This window comes from Danio rerio, chromosome 8 (genome assembly GCF_052040795.2).
Source record: "Danio rerio strain M-AB ecotype USA chromosome 8, GRCz13ab, whole genome shotgun sequence".
Taxonomy (NCBI): domain Eukaryota; kingdom Metazoa; phylum Chordata; class Actinopteri; order Cypriniformes; family Danionidae; genus Danio; species Danio rerio.
Genome location: NC_141028.1, coordinates 43,281,922 through 43,300,741, shown reverse-complemented (window position 1 = coordinate 43,300,741; position 18,820 = coordinate 43,281,922). Strand labels below are relative to the sequence as shown.

General features: G+C 34.5%; 1 protein-coding gene and 1 long non-coding RNA gene across 7 annotated transcripts in view; one reads left to right on the top strand and one right to left on the bottom strand.

The window, feature by feature from the left end:
* Positions 1 to 18,820, bottom strand: part of LOC147842795 (uncharacterized) — a 294,644-nt gene that overhangs the window by 45,814 nt on the left and 230,010 nt on the right. The gene's annotated exons all lie outside the window — the stretch shown is intronic.
* The window catches only part of pcsk5b (proprotein convertase subtilisin/kexin type 5b), a 238,500-nt gene that overhangs the window by 155,162 nt on the left and 64,518 nt on the right, over positions 1 to 18,820 (top strand). For all 6 annotated transcript variants that reach the window (XR_015497170.1, XM_087263488.1, XM_087263487.1 and 3 more), the window contains 4 exon segments: positions 846 to 971; positions 1,362 to 1,464; positions 1,911 to 2,104; positions 2,233 to 2,317. Coding sequence is in view for 5 of the 6 variants with exons in the window: in XM_087263488.1 (XP_087119614.1) it covers positions 846 to 971; positions 1,362 to 1,464; positions 1,911 to 2,104; positions 2,233 to 2,317 (508 nt within the window). In the remaining variant the exon portion in view is untranslated.

The window sequence follows — 18,820 nt, the reverse complement described above, 5'->3', positions numbered from 1 at the left end:
CAGCTTGTTTAATAAGGTCTGTTTGACAGCCTCTGGTGAGCCATATATTTTGTTGAGGCATTACCATGTCAAGCACAGTCCAGTTACTGGATTCCTTTATGTTGATATTTATAATTATTCGTTCTTGTTCTACTGACTCTTGTCCTAGATACCTAGTGAGAAGGTCGAGTTCTCCAGCAGCAGACATGTCTAGATTGGCTTTCTGGAACATTGTGTTCCAAGCTCATAAGTTCATTGGTTGGTCATCATATGCAATAAGGCCTGAGGTAACCAGGCTGCTACAAGCTAGGCATTACTGAATTTTTAAACAATAGGTAGAAATAAACAAAGTTAACTTGATGGTTTAAATAGTCTTGCAAAATGGCAATGGATACACGTCTAATGTTGTACAATAAGACATAGTAAGAGACATTGCTTTGGAAGAGAAAGACTAAAGAAAACGAATGACTATCGCATAGCACATAACATTCTGATTTATATCATGTGCAGCATGTATCATTAAAGTTACAGAGACGGTTGAAAAACACTGTGCTGCTGAAATAAAAAGAAAAATAACATTCTTTTTTAGTTTTTTTAGATAATATGACAGCAACTCTGGGTGCTGAAATATAATTGGGTAAACTGCCAGTGGGCAGGTTATAGAGACCAAAACAAAGACAGACATTCTGACACGAAATCACACTTTCCATTTTAAAAGAAGAACTGAATTTAGCATTGTTTTTCAGCAAAAAAAGTATGATCAATTAGCATGTTTTTAGAAATCTGCAAAAAAAAAAAATACTTTTAGTATTTTGATAAGCCAAAACATAAAACAACTCTAATTTCAGTAATGTGTTTTGTTCCAGGCAAACTAAAAGAGTGGTCACTGGTTCTTTATGGTACCTCAACACATCCATACTCATTCCGTAGTGACAAGCCTCGCTCATTGGCAGAGTCTCAGCCCGATGATGAGTACAGTGAGGAATATGTGGGTATGTACCCTATTATACTCTTTTTATATCATACATTTGACTATCTGCAGAATCATTTAATGATTAATTTACTCAACAAAAAAGAAAGTTCTATCATCATATACTCACCTATATTTATTTCAATTTGTTTTATGATTTTCTTTCTTCTTTTAAACACAAAAGAAGATATTTTAAAAACTTTCAGAAACCTGTAACCATTGACTTACACAGACTTAGTTTTTTTTCCTACTATGGAAGGAATTGGTCAAAGTTTCTTCCTCAAAATATCTTATTTAATATTTAACAGAATTAAGAAACTTTCAGGATTAGAACCACTTGCGGAAGAGTAAATTGTCATTTTTGTGTGAACTACCCCTTTAAATGTTATGAGATTTTGTCCTGTGACAAAAGGCACCTGCCACCCTGAGTGCGGTGAGAATGGCTGTGAGGGGCCAGGCCCTCAGCAGTGCATTACCTGCCTCCACTACTTCCTCAAGTTCAAGAACAATACCAGGTATACAGTTTTTATAACATCATCACATGTGAATAATATTTATTTTTTTTTTATATAAAAGCATGTTATTTCTGTGAAATTACACACACAATTATATGTTAAATGCAAAACGGGCAATGTTATATATAATATATTCAACATCTAGAAGTGCACAAAACACATAAAATACCAAATACATTACAAACAGGACATTGATATTAATATTATATCATATTGGTATGCTTAAAATATAAATTTGAAATATAAAGTTACTTTATCAGAAGTTTAACTCTAATATAATAAACACAATAAGTATTACATACCAAAGTATATGACAACATGACAAAATTTGTCCGTGTTTTCCTGTTAACTATCTAGTCTTTATGTGTATGCGTCATGATTATGGCTTCATTTCCTGCGTTTTTTTTTGGTTTGTTTTTTTATGTGGATGTCTGTTTGTCAATCAGGATGTGTGTACCTGAGTGCCCACCTGGGTTTTTCCGGGATGATAAGAAGCGCTGTAAGAAGTGCTTTCCACTGTGCGAGTCTTGCATTGGCAGCCGCAGTGATCAGTGTTCCACCTGCCGTCCAGGTCTCTATCTTGTGGAGGGAGGCAATAACTGCATCAGCTCTTGTCCTGATGGCTTCTACTTGGATCTGGGCAAGTGAACTAAGATTTTTTTTCTCACTCCAAAATCTATCATGATTATTAACAGAACATGAGTTTTTGAATTTGAAACCTAATTTGTGCGTGTGCGTGCGTGCGTGCGTGTTTTGTTTTTTTAACAGAATCCATCATGTGCCGAAAATGCAGCAGCAACTGCAAGAACTGTCTCTCAGCAAATATCTGCACAGAATGCCAACCTGGTCTTAGGTAAATACCTACCTACAGTATTTCTAAACCAATTTGTAGGGTCAAAGAATATGCTTTAATCTTTAGGAGAATGAAGGAACTTTTGGGGCAACAAGTTTTGGGATGTCCTGACATTTTTTCCACAATGATTTGCAAGCAGCATGTACTTTTGATGTTGTATTTCTTGTAGAAAAATAAGGAAATGAGTGGTTAGTATAATGTACTTCTCAACCAAGCAGTGGCAAAGAATCAAACTTGACAGAAATTAAGAGAAAAAAACTCAAAATAATTCTAGGCTTAGCTGGGCACAACCAGTTCTTCTCTAGCCAAAAGTGATGGAAAGCTGCAATCTGGATGTTGGAGCTTTAAGAAAGATGCCATTCTCCATCTTGGGAAGATGCAGTTTCAATTTGGTTTTAGGGCAGGTGTTCAGACTAACCAATCGTATCAATAGCCGCGTTTCCACTATCGCGCCTAAAATGAGCCAGGTCGAGCCAAGGCCAGTCCACTATCACTTACGGGGCCTAATCATGCCAAAGTGGGCTTTCTCGGGGACAGCGGCCAGCCTTTGTAGGCCTGTTAAATACCTTGGGCCAAAGAGGAGCGCCAGCTGGGGCTTCGGGGTGGAGTGAAAGGTGAGGCGGACACAGTTTTCCGATTGCACACGAGTACATGCGCCTAACAAATAAATAAATAAGGGAAAGGAAACATCTAGCCTTAAAGACTGGGGTCTTTTTGCACATGATCGCCCTTATGTTACCCTTTTAAATGTAAGGCTGTTGCATAAAATAATAACGTTTTATTTTATAGTGTTTTTTTTATTGCTGCGTAGCCTACTCCTTGATGTTTTAATAACTCATAATAATATTTACACCATATTAAAGACACAGCAGCCAGTAAAGGTTATTAAGAGTTTTTGTCAAGTTTAAAAGGTGTGTTTGTGTGCGTTTAGATGCCTGTATGTGAACTTGAGACCGAGCAAAAGAGCGCTCCCTTCACAGCTCTGTTGATGCCGTGAGCGGCTTTTTAAAAATTTATTTTGGAGTTAATACACAATATAAATACAACAGAAAGACATAAAACTTAAAAAACATGTGTCCACTTTTGTAGACTCAACAAAAGTGTCATATCTTGATAAAATAGCCTAATCTAGATGGAATTAATAACAGAATTAAAGAATTACAAATATCGGATATAATAAAATCACATTAAATAAATAAACCAATATAAAACAAACAAAAGCTATTGCTCTGCTTTTTTGTGTCATCCTGTCCTGCGCATTGCTGCTTTACAAACGCATCGGCTAAAACTGCAAATACAAAATGTGTTGTGTGTGATGTGGTAAAATTGAAGCGCTTTATAAGTGAAAAGCTGCAGAGCGCAACGAAATATAGGCTAGACTGAATACGCAACATCCTTAAATAAAGTGATTGGTGATTGGCCTGGCCCGCACTGGGCTTTCAAAGTTATAAATTTGTGTATGCTAATACAAAAAGATGTTTCTTTAGTCTATACTGAATATGACAGAGTGTGTCTGCCTCGCAAACTATGTTAGGAAAGCTGTTCATTTTGATATTCTAGGAATAATCAATTATCTAGAATTAATTGAGTGGAGTGGATGTGAGGGCTTTAATGGAGCAGGAGCTCACTCAAATAATAGGATCAAATCACTGTTGATAGAAAAGGACCAATATATTTCTTAGTTCTAGTATGGACTCTAGAAGGTCCATTTTGAACCGGCTGTAGTTCGTTAATTAGGCCTAGAAGGCAATCACCTAGTAATGCATTACAAACCAACAGTAGTCTTTACAAATATCAACCCCAAATTTTTGACTGATGATAGGACTGAACTTGTTAAGTTACTTATTAGTTTTTATACATTTAATAAAGTTGATTAAACATAAAAGAATTGGTGTCCCAACGAAATCTCAAGAATTGTGTTGTTTCAGCCCATTTTCAATTAGTACTTTTAACAAGCAACAAAAAATTGTTTTGAGTGTATCTCTTACTCGTGAAGACAACTGTCGCTTGAAACCACACAGGCATAAAAGTATAACAATAAATAATATATTATAAAGTAATACTTATGGGAAATAGTAATAAAACATAAAAACACAATAAAATGTCAAATAATATTCAATAATAATTTCGTTATTGACTAATGATAAATAAAATGATATAATGATAATTATGTAAATGACTTATTATCAATTTAAATTAAATGATTAAATGAATATTAACAAATGAAAATAAAACATAACACAAATGAATGGTTGCTTTCTTAAAACAAGACGCACACAAGTTTTCAATAAGGATTTTCAGGTCCTTAGTTAGATTCTTCAGCCCCCCCTTCCTATTTATATGAAAACATTTAATTACATATATTGATTAAATGCTAGCAAACATTCACAATCATGATCAAAGTATCAAGTTTGGATGATCAGGCCATTCTTTTCTCTTGCACATGTCCATTAAAGAACATGTCTCTCCTATCATACTGCATACCAGAATCTGTTAGGGCAATGTGTCTCAGACTTCAGTCTAAAAAGTTAAGTTATCTGACAAAGCAAATCAACATTCTCATTATAGTGAAATGTACAGGAGTAAGATTATATACACTCCTAGCCATACTAGATTCATCTTTTTATTATGAATGTTTTAGCAATTACTCTAAACATATTCTGTTTTTCGTTTCTGTGTTGTGCTGAAAGAACCATCTTGATCAAGTGTGAAGTTCCATCTCTATCTGAAGCTCGAGTTTTACTCTTTGCAGGTGTTTGTCTTTACAAACTGTTCCCATAGAATGATAAAGCTCGAAGCTCTTGAAGGTCATCACCAAAGATCTGTGAAAACACAAAAACAAGAGAACGAAAAGCAGAGTCTGTTCTTTTAAAAAAAACAAGATTATTAAAAATTTATTGAAATTGTTTTGACTTCAGTACAACCTAGTTTCCAGTATATGAAAATAAACAAAGACCATAGAGACCTTTGCTGGCGACTAAACTGTAGTCTTGTGTAAGCTAATTATTGTAGCCCCCTCACCCACCGTATCTTCATCATGAGGTTGGTCACCAAGTCACTAGAAGACAAGGGTCTTCCTTAAAACTTCATCATACACCATTTCGCCAGTCTCATTTAAATTTTAAAATTATGACCTAATGTCTAATTTGTGTTATTCTAATCTTGAATAATTTCCTAAGCCAGAATTCTCAAACAAATGTTAGCTATAGGCTTTGTCCACAGCAGTCCACAGACTTCCTGACAATCGTGACCATTAAAGTCTGTCTACTATACAGAATCAATAATGCGTGGCATTCCTCATCTGATAATGATGCCTCAAACCAGTATCATACATAAAAACAGCTGTGTCTTTTTAACTTTAAAACTGTAGCAATTATAACCAAAACATCTATGTAATATTTGCTGTTAAAGGTCATGTAAAAAAAACATTTCAGATTCACAAAACAGTCCTGAGGGTGCAGTATTTTACAAATGAATTAAATTTAACTGCATATCTTAAAAATTCCTTTGTCTATAAACAGAAACAACTTTAAAAAGGGTCCGACACACTGTGAATTTGTGCAACCAGATAAGGAAGCAATGTTTGGAGGTTTTTCAGTCTAATAATTTAGATGCAGTTTAAATTCACATATTTAGCATTTCAGCTTTGTCTGTGATTTTTGAGTGTGGCGTTTCAATGCACAGATGACATGCCTGAACAGTTTTCTTTTCAGAAGATTTCTGCCATTCATGCAGTGTCAACCGCAGCTGCCTGGTCAGCAAGGGTTCTTCCTTTAGTTTCACCTGAGTTTGTGAGAAAGCCTCTCTGGTGGCAACCTGCTCATAAGTCCTGCACAACTCTAAAGGCATAATGGCAACCTATCAAGATGTTTACTAACTCACATTGTAGAGCCAAATCAGCCAAATCAACTTTGAAACTATGACATTTAGTCTTTAGTAATGCTCAACCAGACTTTTTTTTGACCTTGTCTCCAAAATATGAATACTCTAGAAAATCAAATTGGAATTTAGAATGCCAAATTGCGCAAAGTTTATTTTTCATTAGTTCAGACTTAACAAACTAGACTTGACAGCTTACTTCTCCTAAGAAAATGTCTGGCATTTTTACATTGAGAACCATTTTTTAGTGTCACACAGCTTTCTGCTCAATTTAAAATAACGCAACTCAGTGCATTTGTATTGTACAAACAAGCAAGTAGTTAAATTAAACCCTCTCTTTCTCCTTTACAAAGCAAAATCGACTATCTGTCTGTATGAACAGCGCAAAAACTTGTTGCTGTTAAAACTTTTTTGAGTACTTTTTACAAACTGTAGAAAATAACTCAAAAGCTGCATTTCCTTTGCATAGCTTAGAATTCAACTACCACCTTATCTACAAAAGTATCTCGCCTCTTAAATAGTTCCAGCAACAGATGTTTTTTAAAATCCTCACAGCAAATATTCACAAATACGGATGTTTCCAGAAACAATTTGCTTATTTGTCTAATGTTGTTGAAAGAGCAGTTACATTGTCAAAACCCAAATACAACTCACAGCACTGATATTTCAACAACTTCTTGTTCTGCTTCCTTGACCTTCAAAGTGCTCTGTCAGATGTTCGTTCAAAATTTAAATTGTAATCTAGCTTTACATCTGACTCCTCCATGAATTTAGGAGTGGACATCAACTGACCCAGAAGCTAAGCTACCCTTAGTACCAAATTTTCATAAAATGTCAAGCAGTTCATAATTGGGTTGCACTTTTTGCAAACTTCAGGACGACTGCAGGAGAGTCTTCCACTTCTTCCTTATGTATGACTCCAGAGTCAGAAGCCCAATTGGACTGAGACACTTCACCATCTGATCATGTGGGAAGCATCTGGACTCTACTCTTATGGAGATAACAGATCCGTAGTTTCATTATTCCATCCTGCCAACTTTACCATGAATGTTAAAACACACTCTCCACACCAGATAGATAAGATCTAGCCCTGGATGCCAGATCCTGTCTGAAAATTCTTATTCTGACAACAAGCCACCAGAGCTGTCCAGTACCCAAACTTGTTAACCAGATTCAACAGAATTAACTATCTACTCTTAATATATGATTTGTGTGATCCAATGCTCAGACTTTGTCTGACCAGGATAAATCCAAAAAGTGTTATTTAGTTTCCAACATCAATGAAAAATTCACAACATTCTACAGTGACAATACAGACCTTGAAATGGAGACGTTTCTTACTTACATTTCTTACATCTCTTACTCCTGAAAACAAGTGTTGCTTGAATCCACAGTCATAAGATAATAACAATATAGAAAAATAAAATAATAATATAGCAATAATTATAGGAAAATAATAATAAAATTTAAACAGATAATAAAATAATATTAATCAAATAATATTCAATAATAACCAAATCATTAACCAATGATTATTAAAGTGGTATATTGATAATTATTTAAATGAATAATTATCATATCAATAATTAAATAATTAAATGAAGAATAAATGAATATAAACAAATGAAAATAAAACACAACACAAATGAATGGTTGCTTTCTTGAAACAACACACACATAAGTTTGCTACAAGGATTTCAGATTCGTAGTTAGATTCTTCAAAGTGATTAAGGTATAAAAAGCAAATACTGATACTCTGGCACTGTTTCTGGAAACATTGAGTATTGTAGTGTAGATTTCAAACCCCTCTCTTACAGTAGGAGCATCAACAAAATAAACAAACATGGTGTAAAAACAAAAGAATTAGATGCTGTTGATGTTTCTGTAAACATTTAAAATTTTCATAATGAAAAATAAAATGAAAGTTCATTCAGTTATTAAAACAAAAAGTAGTTTTTAGTGCAAAAAGGCAAAAAAAACAAGAAAAGGGCAAAACAAATCACATTAGCAAAACGTAAATAAACTTTCTTTCTTGAAATGCACACAACAGATGTAAAGCTTTCCAATATATAAATATTTGGTAACACTTTTTTTAGGGTCCTAAATAATACATTAGTTACGCATTAACTAAGGGCTAACTAATGGTTTTGTTCACAATTAGATTAGATTTAACTTTATTGTTTTTACACGTTCAAATACTAGGCAATGGAATGCAGTTTAGGTCTAACCAGGAGTGCAATAGCAGCAAGTGCAGGATATAGGTATAAGTTATATAAAGTGCAATTATTGAAAAAAACTATGGGTAATATTTACAGATGGATGTACTATGAACATGATATACAGGTTGTATTGATTGTGATCAGATATTTATAATAAATGAATATAATTAAACAAAAATGTAAAAAAAAAAGCTGAAGCACAATTAATTACTGTTGTCATAAAAACAGATCAACTTTAATATAACTATATATTATATTAATATAACCAATCAATAACTTTAAATGTATTTTAGGATACATACATATATTAGTTAAATTGCAAACAAATTGTTGAATTATTTATTTATTATATTTTTTATTTACAAATAACACATTTGATCATCATTTAACAACAAAAACAAATCTAGCATAGCAACATTGTTAGCCACTGATTAATTTTTAACAATAACCCTTGGAACAATAAATAACAATTTAAGTGTAAATGTTTTTTCATAACCCATTTTACTGTGGGAATAACAGCTCTTTAAAGTCATTTACACAACAGTTCTGTCTGGTTCTCGAATCTCATTAGCTGATAGCCGTGCAATATTCTGCAATAACGCCACTCGTACAACCTTTTTACCTCTTGACTTGTGTATTATTCCACCTACATAGAGTGACAGCAGATCAATAAACTCAGACAAATATTGAAGCTGTTGGAAAAGATAATGTACTTTTGAGGCTTTTTAGGCAAGAATGTAGTTGTTTATATGGCAACTATGCAGTTTATAAGGAGAGCGCTTATTTTAAATATTTATAATTTTAGAGATGGCAGCACATTGGCACAGTGGGTAGCACAATTGCCTTAGAGCAAGAAGGTCGCTGGTTTAAGCTTCGGCTGGGTCAGTTGGCAGTTCTGTGTGGAGTTTGCATGTTCTCCCTTTGTTTGCGTGTGTTTGCCCCCGGAGCTCCGATTTCCCCCACAAGTCCAAAGATGGGGTATAATTGAATTGGGTAAACTAAATTGTCCGAAGTGTATGTGTGTGAATGCAGGAGTGTAAAGATGTCTCCCAGTGATGAGTTGCAGCTGGTAGGTCATCTGCTGCATAAAACATATGCTGGATAAGTTGGCGGTTCATTCCGCTGTGGTGACACCAAATTAATAAAGGGACTAAGCCAAAAAGAAAATGAATGAATTTTGGAGATTTTGCTTTGGCGGCCATAAGCCTCTGATTGAGCAGAGCAAAGAGGATTGACGTTTTGCCACAAGATGGCAACAGAGACCGTATAATAATCCTTAGGCAAGGAAAAACTCAGTGAAAATTTGAAATTACAGCTGATCAAATCATTATAAAACTATTAAGTGACTAAGTAGATCTCTTTCTTTTGTATGTTGTAGTGCTGTATTTATACCATAGTAATCTGGTAGTGTTTGCTTTGCTTTGGCTTTTTCAGGGTTAATTATTGTGATATCCCGATTGCAACAGAGAAATACTAGGGAATCTCTGTAGACTGATGGCATTTTATGCTGTTCAACCTTATAATCTTAAATGTGAGCAAAATATTACACTATAGAATCATTCAAATACTAGACCGTTAAACATAATAAGTTAAGGTAACTCAAACCATTTAAGTTCAAAAACTAATCCTAATGAGTACTATGAACTTAATCCGTTTGAGTATATGAAGCAATTTGAGCACAGTAAAACCCAAGAAATGAAGAAAACTCAAACCAATTGAGTTCTGTAAAACCCAGTAAGTTAAGGCAACTCAAACTGAGAAAACCGATTGCTACAAACCATTTGAGTTCAAAAACTAATATATATGAATAATGTGAACTTACCCCATTTAAGTTGAAGTAATGAGTTAATTAAGTGGTTAAGTAAGTGTTTATTGAGCATTAATGATGACCACCTGCTGTTAACAAGCTGAATTACTGGAGTAAAACACAAAACTACAGCTGACTTCAGTCACAGCCTTAAATGAAATAAAACACATTCAATCTCTCAACATTTCAACAGTTGTTATAAAACAACTCAACAAACAGTATCAGCAGCTTCACTTATTACTAACCTGCTTGAGTTTATCTTTGTAATGTCTTCGAAAATTATTATTTTCAGAGAATTTCAGAAGACATCACAAATATGAACAGTATTTGCTTTATAGGGCCCTTTGACTACCTCACATTAGTTTTTCATTGGCTTTTGTAACTGTGTGTCATGGCAATTGTGTGTGTATATATATATATATATATATATATATATATATATATATATATATATATATATATATATATATATATAGAGAGAGAGAGAGAGAGAGAGAGAGAGAGAGAGAGCTAAAATAAATAAGTAAATAAATACAATTTCATTTCCTGAGGGGGGGAACGAAAGTTCTATGTGGAAACCTCCACTATGTGGAAATGTATGGAAATTGCCACATTGATGGAGCCTACGTTGCCCCCGATGAGAGGTTATGTTAAGCCAAGAGTGTGAGAACACCTGCATCACCGGAGGTGCGGCCTTCCACGTACAACAGTACGTTATGAAATCATGCAGTCCCGATAAGGAGGATGCTGCAGAGGCTACCAGCTGCCCAAGTGGGGAGACCTGGTGGTAGGACGACATAGGGACTATAAAGGGGGGTACCAACGCAATATCACGGCAATCAGGAACTTTTCGATTTAATGGTTAATTTAGTGGTTAATTCGTATGAATTCGTACAATATTTAGTGCGATTTGCTCATCACCCAATGACTATTGTGGTTAGGGGTGGGGTTGGGTGCCACACCTCCATTTTAAAATCGTACATATTTATATGACTGAACTCATACAAATTTGTACGAATAGCCACTAAACTGCCAAAACATAAAAGACTTGCGTTTTTCCTCGTGAGATCAGTCTGTGAGTACACAAATGAGAAAATATAGTTTGCAGTGAGGGAAGACACTTGGAGGGGGGACTGAATCCTGGCTAAGTAAGCATATGGGATTGCCAGCGGGGATTGCACATAGCAAGCACCTATACCCAGAACGTGGGCTGACCAGCGGGCATGCCAACAACATATCGGAAATCTGAGGAATCTCTGCACGGTTCGCCAAGCGGGAAACTTACTGACAATGCGGGAAAGAGCACATATCTCTTTGTTAGAAATAAAGACGCAGCAAGCGTATTATAACACCATCAGGGAGATGGCATCCACTATCCTGTTTTGATACGGCACTTCCCTTCTGCCGACCACTATAACAGATGAAGAGCTGCTAAGATGAAGAGCTGCTAAGATGATCTAAAACTCCTCCTGCATCCTCCATGGGCGGAGCTTGCAGGCTTACTACCTGGTCCTTAAACGATGTGGTAGGACAGGCATGTCCAAACTACGGCCCGCGGGTCATCTGCGGCCCGCAATCAATTTTTTGGCGGCCCGCGAGACTTTTTATAAATATCAATAGAGTCTGGCCCGCTATACAAAAATGAACGTAATTCAAAAAATAACCACCAGGTGTCGCTATTACATGCATTCAATTAAGCAGCAGTTCTTGTTATGATCTATCTATCTGTCTGCCTGTCTGTCTGCCTGTCTGTCTGTCGGTATGTCTGTCTGTCTATCTATCTATCTATCTATCTATCTATCTATCTATCTATCTATCTATCTATCTATCTATCTATCTATCTATCTATCTATCTATCTATCTATCTATCTACACACAGTTGAAGTCTGAATTATTAGCCCCTCTTTGATTTATTTCTTCTTTTTTAAATATTTCCCAAATGATGTTTAACAGAGCAAGGACATTTTTACAGTATGTCTGATAATATTTTTTCTTTTGGAGAAAGACTTTTGTTTTATTTTGGCTAGAATAAAAAGCGGTTTAAATTTTTTTTATGAATCATTTTAAGGTCAAAATTATTAGCCCCTTAAGTCTTCAGAACAAACCATTGTTATAAAATAACTTGCCTAATTACCTTAACTTAACAAGTTAACTTGCTTAACCTAGTTAAGCCTTTAAATGTCACTTTAAGCTATATAGAAGTGTCTTAAAAATATCCAGTCAAATATTATTTACTGTCGTCATGGCAAAGATAAAATAAATCAGTTTTTAGAAATGAGTTACTAAAACTAATATGTTTAGAAATGTGTGGAAAAAATCTTCTCTCCGTTAAACAGAAATTGGGGAAAAAATAAACGGGGGCTAATAATTTAGGGGGGGCTAACAATTCTGACTTCAACTGTATTTATATATATATATATATATATAAATACATGTGCATGTCTGTGTGATGTATGTAAAATTTGGCCCGCGACAACGTTTGTTTTTTTGCATCTGGCCCTCGGCCCAAAAAGTTTGGACAACCCTGTGGTAGGAACTTTGGGATTGGCTGTAACCCACTACTCTTTTTGGGTACAATGAAGTATGGACTGTAAAACCCACCCTCCATCTCGGCTGGAGAGACAGGTTCGATTGCATCCTTCGCCAGGAGGACAGCAATCTCCTCTTAAAAGACAGGGACGGATGGGGGCTGACCCTGGTGAAATACACACCCGTAAACTTGGGAGGCTGTTTCGCGAAGTAAATCAAATAGACAAGTCTGATCATGCGTATGAGCCACCGTGAAGGGCTGGCTCTAGCTAACCAGGCAGGCAAAGCTCTCTCGATAATGGCTTCATTGCTACAATTGCTGACTTACCAGCAGTGGGGCAGCGCTGAGTGAAAGTGGTGATCCGGGGTGTGCTGGGGTCCCATGGAAGAGCTGAAGGCAAGAGATTTACTCGCACAAGAAAAAAAAACGCATCCAGAAAAGCACGCGCTGAAAGACGCGCTGCACGACCATGTTGCTCTTTTAGAAAAATTTGCAACAATACAAACCGCTCTGGAGGACCTGACCCAATGAACGCTGGGTAAGGGAGAAACCCAACTTGACCATCTGCCGCCGCGTATCAAAAACTCTGGACCAGGAGATCGCTCTCAGCTGAAGGAATTCTCATTGACTCTCTCAGAAGCTATGTGAAAGGATTTGAAGTGAAAAAGGATGCTCAGCTTGGCACGCACTGCACTTTTATTCCAAATTGATTGTAAGTAGCAACAGCTGTGTATGCTGACGCTGCCAACTCATTGGCATTTCATTGGCCCATTTGTATACTTTTTCTAATGATTGGACTCTGACGAAATACCCAAAGTGGAAGTTTCCACATAGCATTGAACTTCTCTTCCTGAAAAGGAATGTATGTTATTGTTCACTTCAGGTTATAGTTAAAATATTTTCAATGATAATAATTCCCCTGTTGTCGTACTGAAGGTAACCCAGCAGAGTTTGAAATACATTGAACAACTGAACATCTTAAACAAACCGACATCAAGAATCAAAGTCTGCAGCATACACTGCAACTTGGAATAATGAGACTTATACTCTAATTCTTGATGTGTCTATCTCTTAATTTGTTCTGATGTGAAGAAAACATCTATGTATGTTTGGAAAGCCCTTAATAAAGTATAGTTAAGCATCTACTTTATTCAATACTTTACATTCAATACCATATCATCAACTTCATTATAAATTAAATAACAATATAAATTATGTTTCTGCAATTTAGTTCCTTCTTCTTTCTTTTATCATAAATCAAAATTACAACATTCAAAGAGGAACTAACACTTCAACTGAAGTCAAAGAGCGTTAAAAAAGCAACTGCTGTTCTCATCAATGGTTATGTCTAACAATATTTTTTTCTCCAGTGAATATTGCAAAGGGCTTTTGTAGGCATCTGACAGAAATAAAGTCAAGCAGGTTAGTAATAAGTGAAGCTATTGATACTGTTTGTGGAGTTGTTTAATGATACTCTGTTAAGATTTTAAAAGATTGAATGTGTTTTATTTCTCCTATTTCTCCTTCAGCTTTGACTGAAGTCAGCTGTAGTTTTGTGTTTCTCTTCAGTAATTCTGCTTGCAAACACAAGGTGTTCATCATTAATGCTCAATTAACACTTAATTAATCATTTAATTCAGTAACTTCAACATTGAGTTCAAAACTCTTTTCAAATGAGTAAAATTAACTTCCAGTAAATTTCGAGTTAGCTGCACTCTTTTCATTTGATAAATTTTATTGTTTTACAGTTTAGCTCTAGCGTGACATTGGTGAAGTAGCAACGTTTTCTGCTGTACAGCTAGAGATGTGAAGGAATGGAAGAAAGAAAGAAAGAAAGTAGTTCCTCATACAAAAGGATTTTTGAGACTCCCTGTGTTGTCACTCTTGTTGTATTAACACAACATCACACTCGTAGAAGTGTGATATGGCTGTATATAATCACTGATGAGACACTAAGGCAATGCACGGCTCGCACCACTGTTGATATACAGCCATAGCGCACTGCTATTTGTGTAATATTGCTCATTTATACATTATAAGCATTACAAAAAAACTAAACTCCTCATAAAAGAAAACTTTAAAACAATAACTCAGTTAGTGGCTAAGAAGTATTGAAAACTCCAGCCAGTCTTTTCAAATAGGTGAATATTTTCTATTGATTACTCAACCTAATATCTTCCAAGATGTTTTTGTTCCTTCTACAGATCACCTTTGAAGAAAGTGGTTTTTTTTTTTGTTTGTTTGTTTAGAAAGTTGTCCAAGCTGTGTTGATTCTTAAAACATGAGTGAAAAGATTACTTAAATATGAGATGTAGATCACTAAAAGATTTTATTTATGCAATAACTTAATGTTGTCAGCATAAATGTAATCCATATGACTCTAAATAAAGCACTGTACTTTAACTATAATCATTTGGTTCTGGATAAAATAACAATGATTGTTGTTATATTACATAATGTACATTTCCTTAAAATTAATTAACCTCATAAAATAAAATGTCTTTTGTACAGCTGTTTTAGAATATTTTGGGTTTTTAAAATGTCCTTAGTAATCATTTATTAACTAATCTCTAACCACATTTGAAGTGAAAATAATACGCAAAGAAGACACAAAAAACAGTTGCATGAGAAAAAAGATTTTTTTGTATTATCATATGGCATGCACATTGCAGATTAAATAATATTAATTAATTAATAACAAAAGTTGTCTTGTTCTGCACACTTGAATTGCCACACTTACATCCTTCATATCTCCAGTTGTTTCATACAACCTGAAAGCAAAAACTGTGTTAAACTAAACAAAGGTACGCCAACTGTGTGCTTGTTTAAAGTTCCAAGCTTATACCAATACTAATATGCACACACACTGGAATAATTATAGCAGCGGGCCGTTTACATATCGCATTTTTTCCGCGCGTAAGTTTGTTGTTTCTAATATTAGAATATATGTCCACATGCATGCTCAAGCGGAGCGATGCGCTCACACATTCCAGATGCACTGAGTAAAAAACATCTCACACCGTATCGGTGAGAGTTGTGCGTGTCTTTCAGTGCAATGTAAACAAAAGATATGTTAAATGATTTAAAATAAATTATTAAAATAATTATTTATTTATGGACGCATATGAAAACAACAGTTCATTTAAATACTTACCCAATATAAAGCTTAAATTTATCTTAGATGTGATTACCGTGAAAGCATGATTATTTTTCAGAATACATCAACCAAAATTTCAGAATCATACAACCAAAATCTATGATTGTTGCATCCATATTTGTTGTGCAGTTCAAAACATAACATATGACTATGTCTGAATGTAGAAGAAGCCTACTTAAGTAATGCACTGTCATAAAGTCATATGTACCCGGCCCCTTATTTGTGATGCTTTTCAGGAACTTGCCCCATGACAAACTAATTGAATATGCCACAAACAACATTCAAAACATAAATTGCAATAGGCTAATAGTTATACAATATCTCTACAGAGAAATGTCTGGCTCAGCAAAAAAGAATATAAGCATCTTTTTCTGTGCAACTTTTTTCATTGTTAAACAGTTAAAAAGTGCATCCTACTTTGTTTATATTTTGATCCAAGGTTTGTACTTAAATCCTGTTTCAGTGTAAAATATTTAGATTATTTGGGTTATTTGACAATATTCCATGGTCTGTTGAAATTCTTGATTCTGGTATGCTGGAGGGTGTGCATTATTTTAGTTGAAATGCACAATTAGTTCCTTTTATACAGCTTAAATACAGTTTTATACAGTGACATTTAAAGGGTAAACTAGGTTAACTAGGCAGATTAGGGTAATTGGGCAAGTTATTGTATAACAAAGGTTTGTTATGTTTACTATTGAAAAAAATAAATATAAAGGGGCTAATAATTTTGACCTTAACATGGTTTCTAAAAAAATTAAATACTGCTTTTATTCTAGCCGAAATAAAACAAATAAGACCCTCTCCAGAAGAAAAATATTATCTGTAAGATTAGTATACTGTGAAAATTATATTATACTATTATACTTGAGATTATTATACTGTGAAAATTTCCTTTTTCTGTCTACAAAAAAAACATTTAAATGAGGGGCTAATACAAAATTAGAAAAATCAATTATGCCACAAAATAAAGTTAAAGTTTTTAAAGCAATATTAAAGTTATTTTTAAAGTCAAATCGGAAGTTTTATGTATGAGGATAGCGCATTTTAAAAGATTTCAGAGTCTGAGCTCCAGGTGGTCAGTGGCAGCTCAGTGAACAGCTCTCCACCAAGAAAAGCTTTATATCGGCCAGACCATCTCAGGATCTGTCACTGGATCTCATCTCTTGCATCTCTGTTGTTAAAATGTGATATGTAATTCATCTTGTGTGTAATTAAAAGTAAGTCTGGACTTTTGAACCTATTATTTTTCCTCAGGTGTATTTTTTTTTTTTTTTTTTGGCAGATTGCAAAGATAAGGTTCATAATTAATTTAATTTGGATATCAACGGCTTGCATTTTAACACACTTCACGGCAAGGTATTGATTATCCCATATGTAGCTTATTTGTACCGAATGGTAGGCCTATATTTAGATATAAAAGTTACTCAAGATAACATATTTTGTCATTATGTGGAATTTGCCATCATTTATGATCATAAAGTAAATAGTCTAAAGTAGTTTATAATTTAATTTAATAATTTCTTTCAATGGTTTTAATGATGAATTTTCAGCTTCATTACTTAGTCTTTAGATTCACATGATCCTTCAGAAAGTAATAAATAAATATTTATTAAATAAGAATTTAACAATTCAATTTTTTTTTTTTTTACATTTAATATATGTCATTTGTACAGCTCAGTGCCATTTGAGTCCTCAAGCCATTATATGGTACAGAATATTTAAAAATACAATTAAAAAAATCCTTAAAGCTTGTCTGATAGAATTATGCAATTTCCATCATAGAACACAGTGATATGTATTCTAAATTAAATTAAATTTAATATAATTACTCTGTTTTGAGCTGAAGTAGCTGAATTGTCATGTTCCAAGTCATATACGCTCATGTTCAGTTACAAATATTACTTTATCTAATAAATATTATCTTTTATTGATCTTGTATTATCATATATATAATACATCTCACCAAATGCTTTTTTTTTTTTAAATAGCAATACCCCCACCCCCCTTTTTTGTTGTAATACCCATGAAATTGCCCCCTGACTGCTCCTCTAGTCACATGATTCTCAGGAATTCTCACAATATATATGTTTGTAATTTTGAGAAATACAGTTAATAAACATGTTCTTACTTTCGCTATCATGTAGCCAATTGTTCATTTATAAGTAGTAACGCCACTCCTGTTCAGTTCACCTCGCCCCCACTCCTTTCAATGTTTGGCCCCCTTGTCTGCTGCAGAAAAGCAGGGGTGATACAGGGCACATCAAGAAAACAATAATAAACACATCAAACAAAAATAAAATTTTACATTTAACATAATAGTTTTATTTGCAATGTTTTTTTTTTCTTCTTTTTTTTTTACATTATAAATGCATTTACTTTCACTATTAAACAATTTATTTTGATAAAATAAAATTTCATTCATTTTCTTGTCGGCTTAGTCCCTTTATTAATCCGGGGTCGCCTCAGCGGATTGAACCGCCAACTTATCCAGCAAGTTTTTATGCAGCGGATCCCCTTCCAGCCGCAACCCATCTCTGGGAAACATCCACACATACACACACACACTCATACACTACGGACAATTTAGCCTACCCAATTCACCTGTACTGCATGTCTGGACTGTGGGGGAAACCGGAGCACCCGAAGGAAACCCACGCGAACACAGGGAGAACATGCAAACTCCACACAGAAACGCCAACTGAGCCGAGAATCGAACCAGCAACCCAGCGACTTTCTTGCTGTTAGGCGAACGTGCTACCCACTGCGCCACTACGTTGCCATAAAATACAATATTTTTTATAATAGATTTGAATGCCATTTTATGTTTCCCAAACAACAAAACAACAACAACAATATTAATAATAATAATAGTTTTTTCTTATGGAGATCATGATACTAGATCATTTAG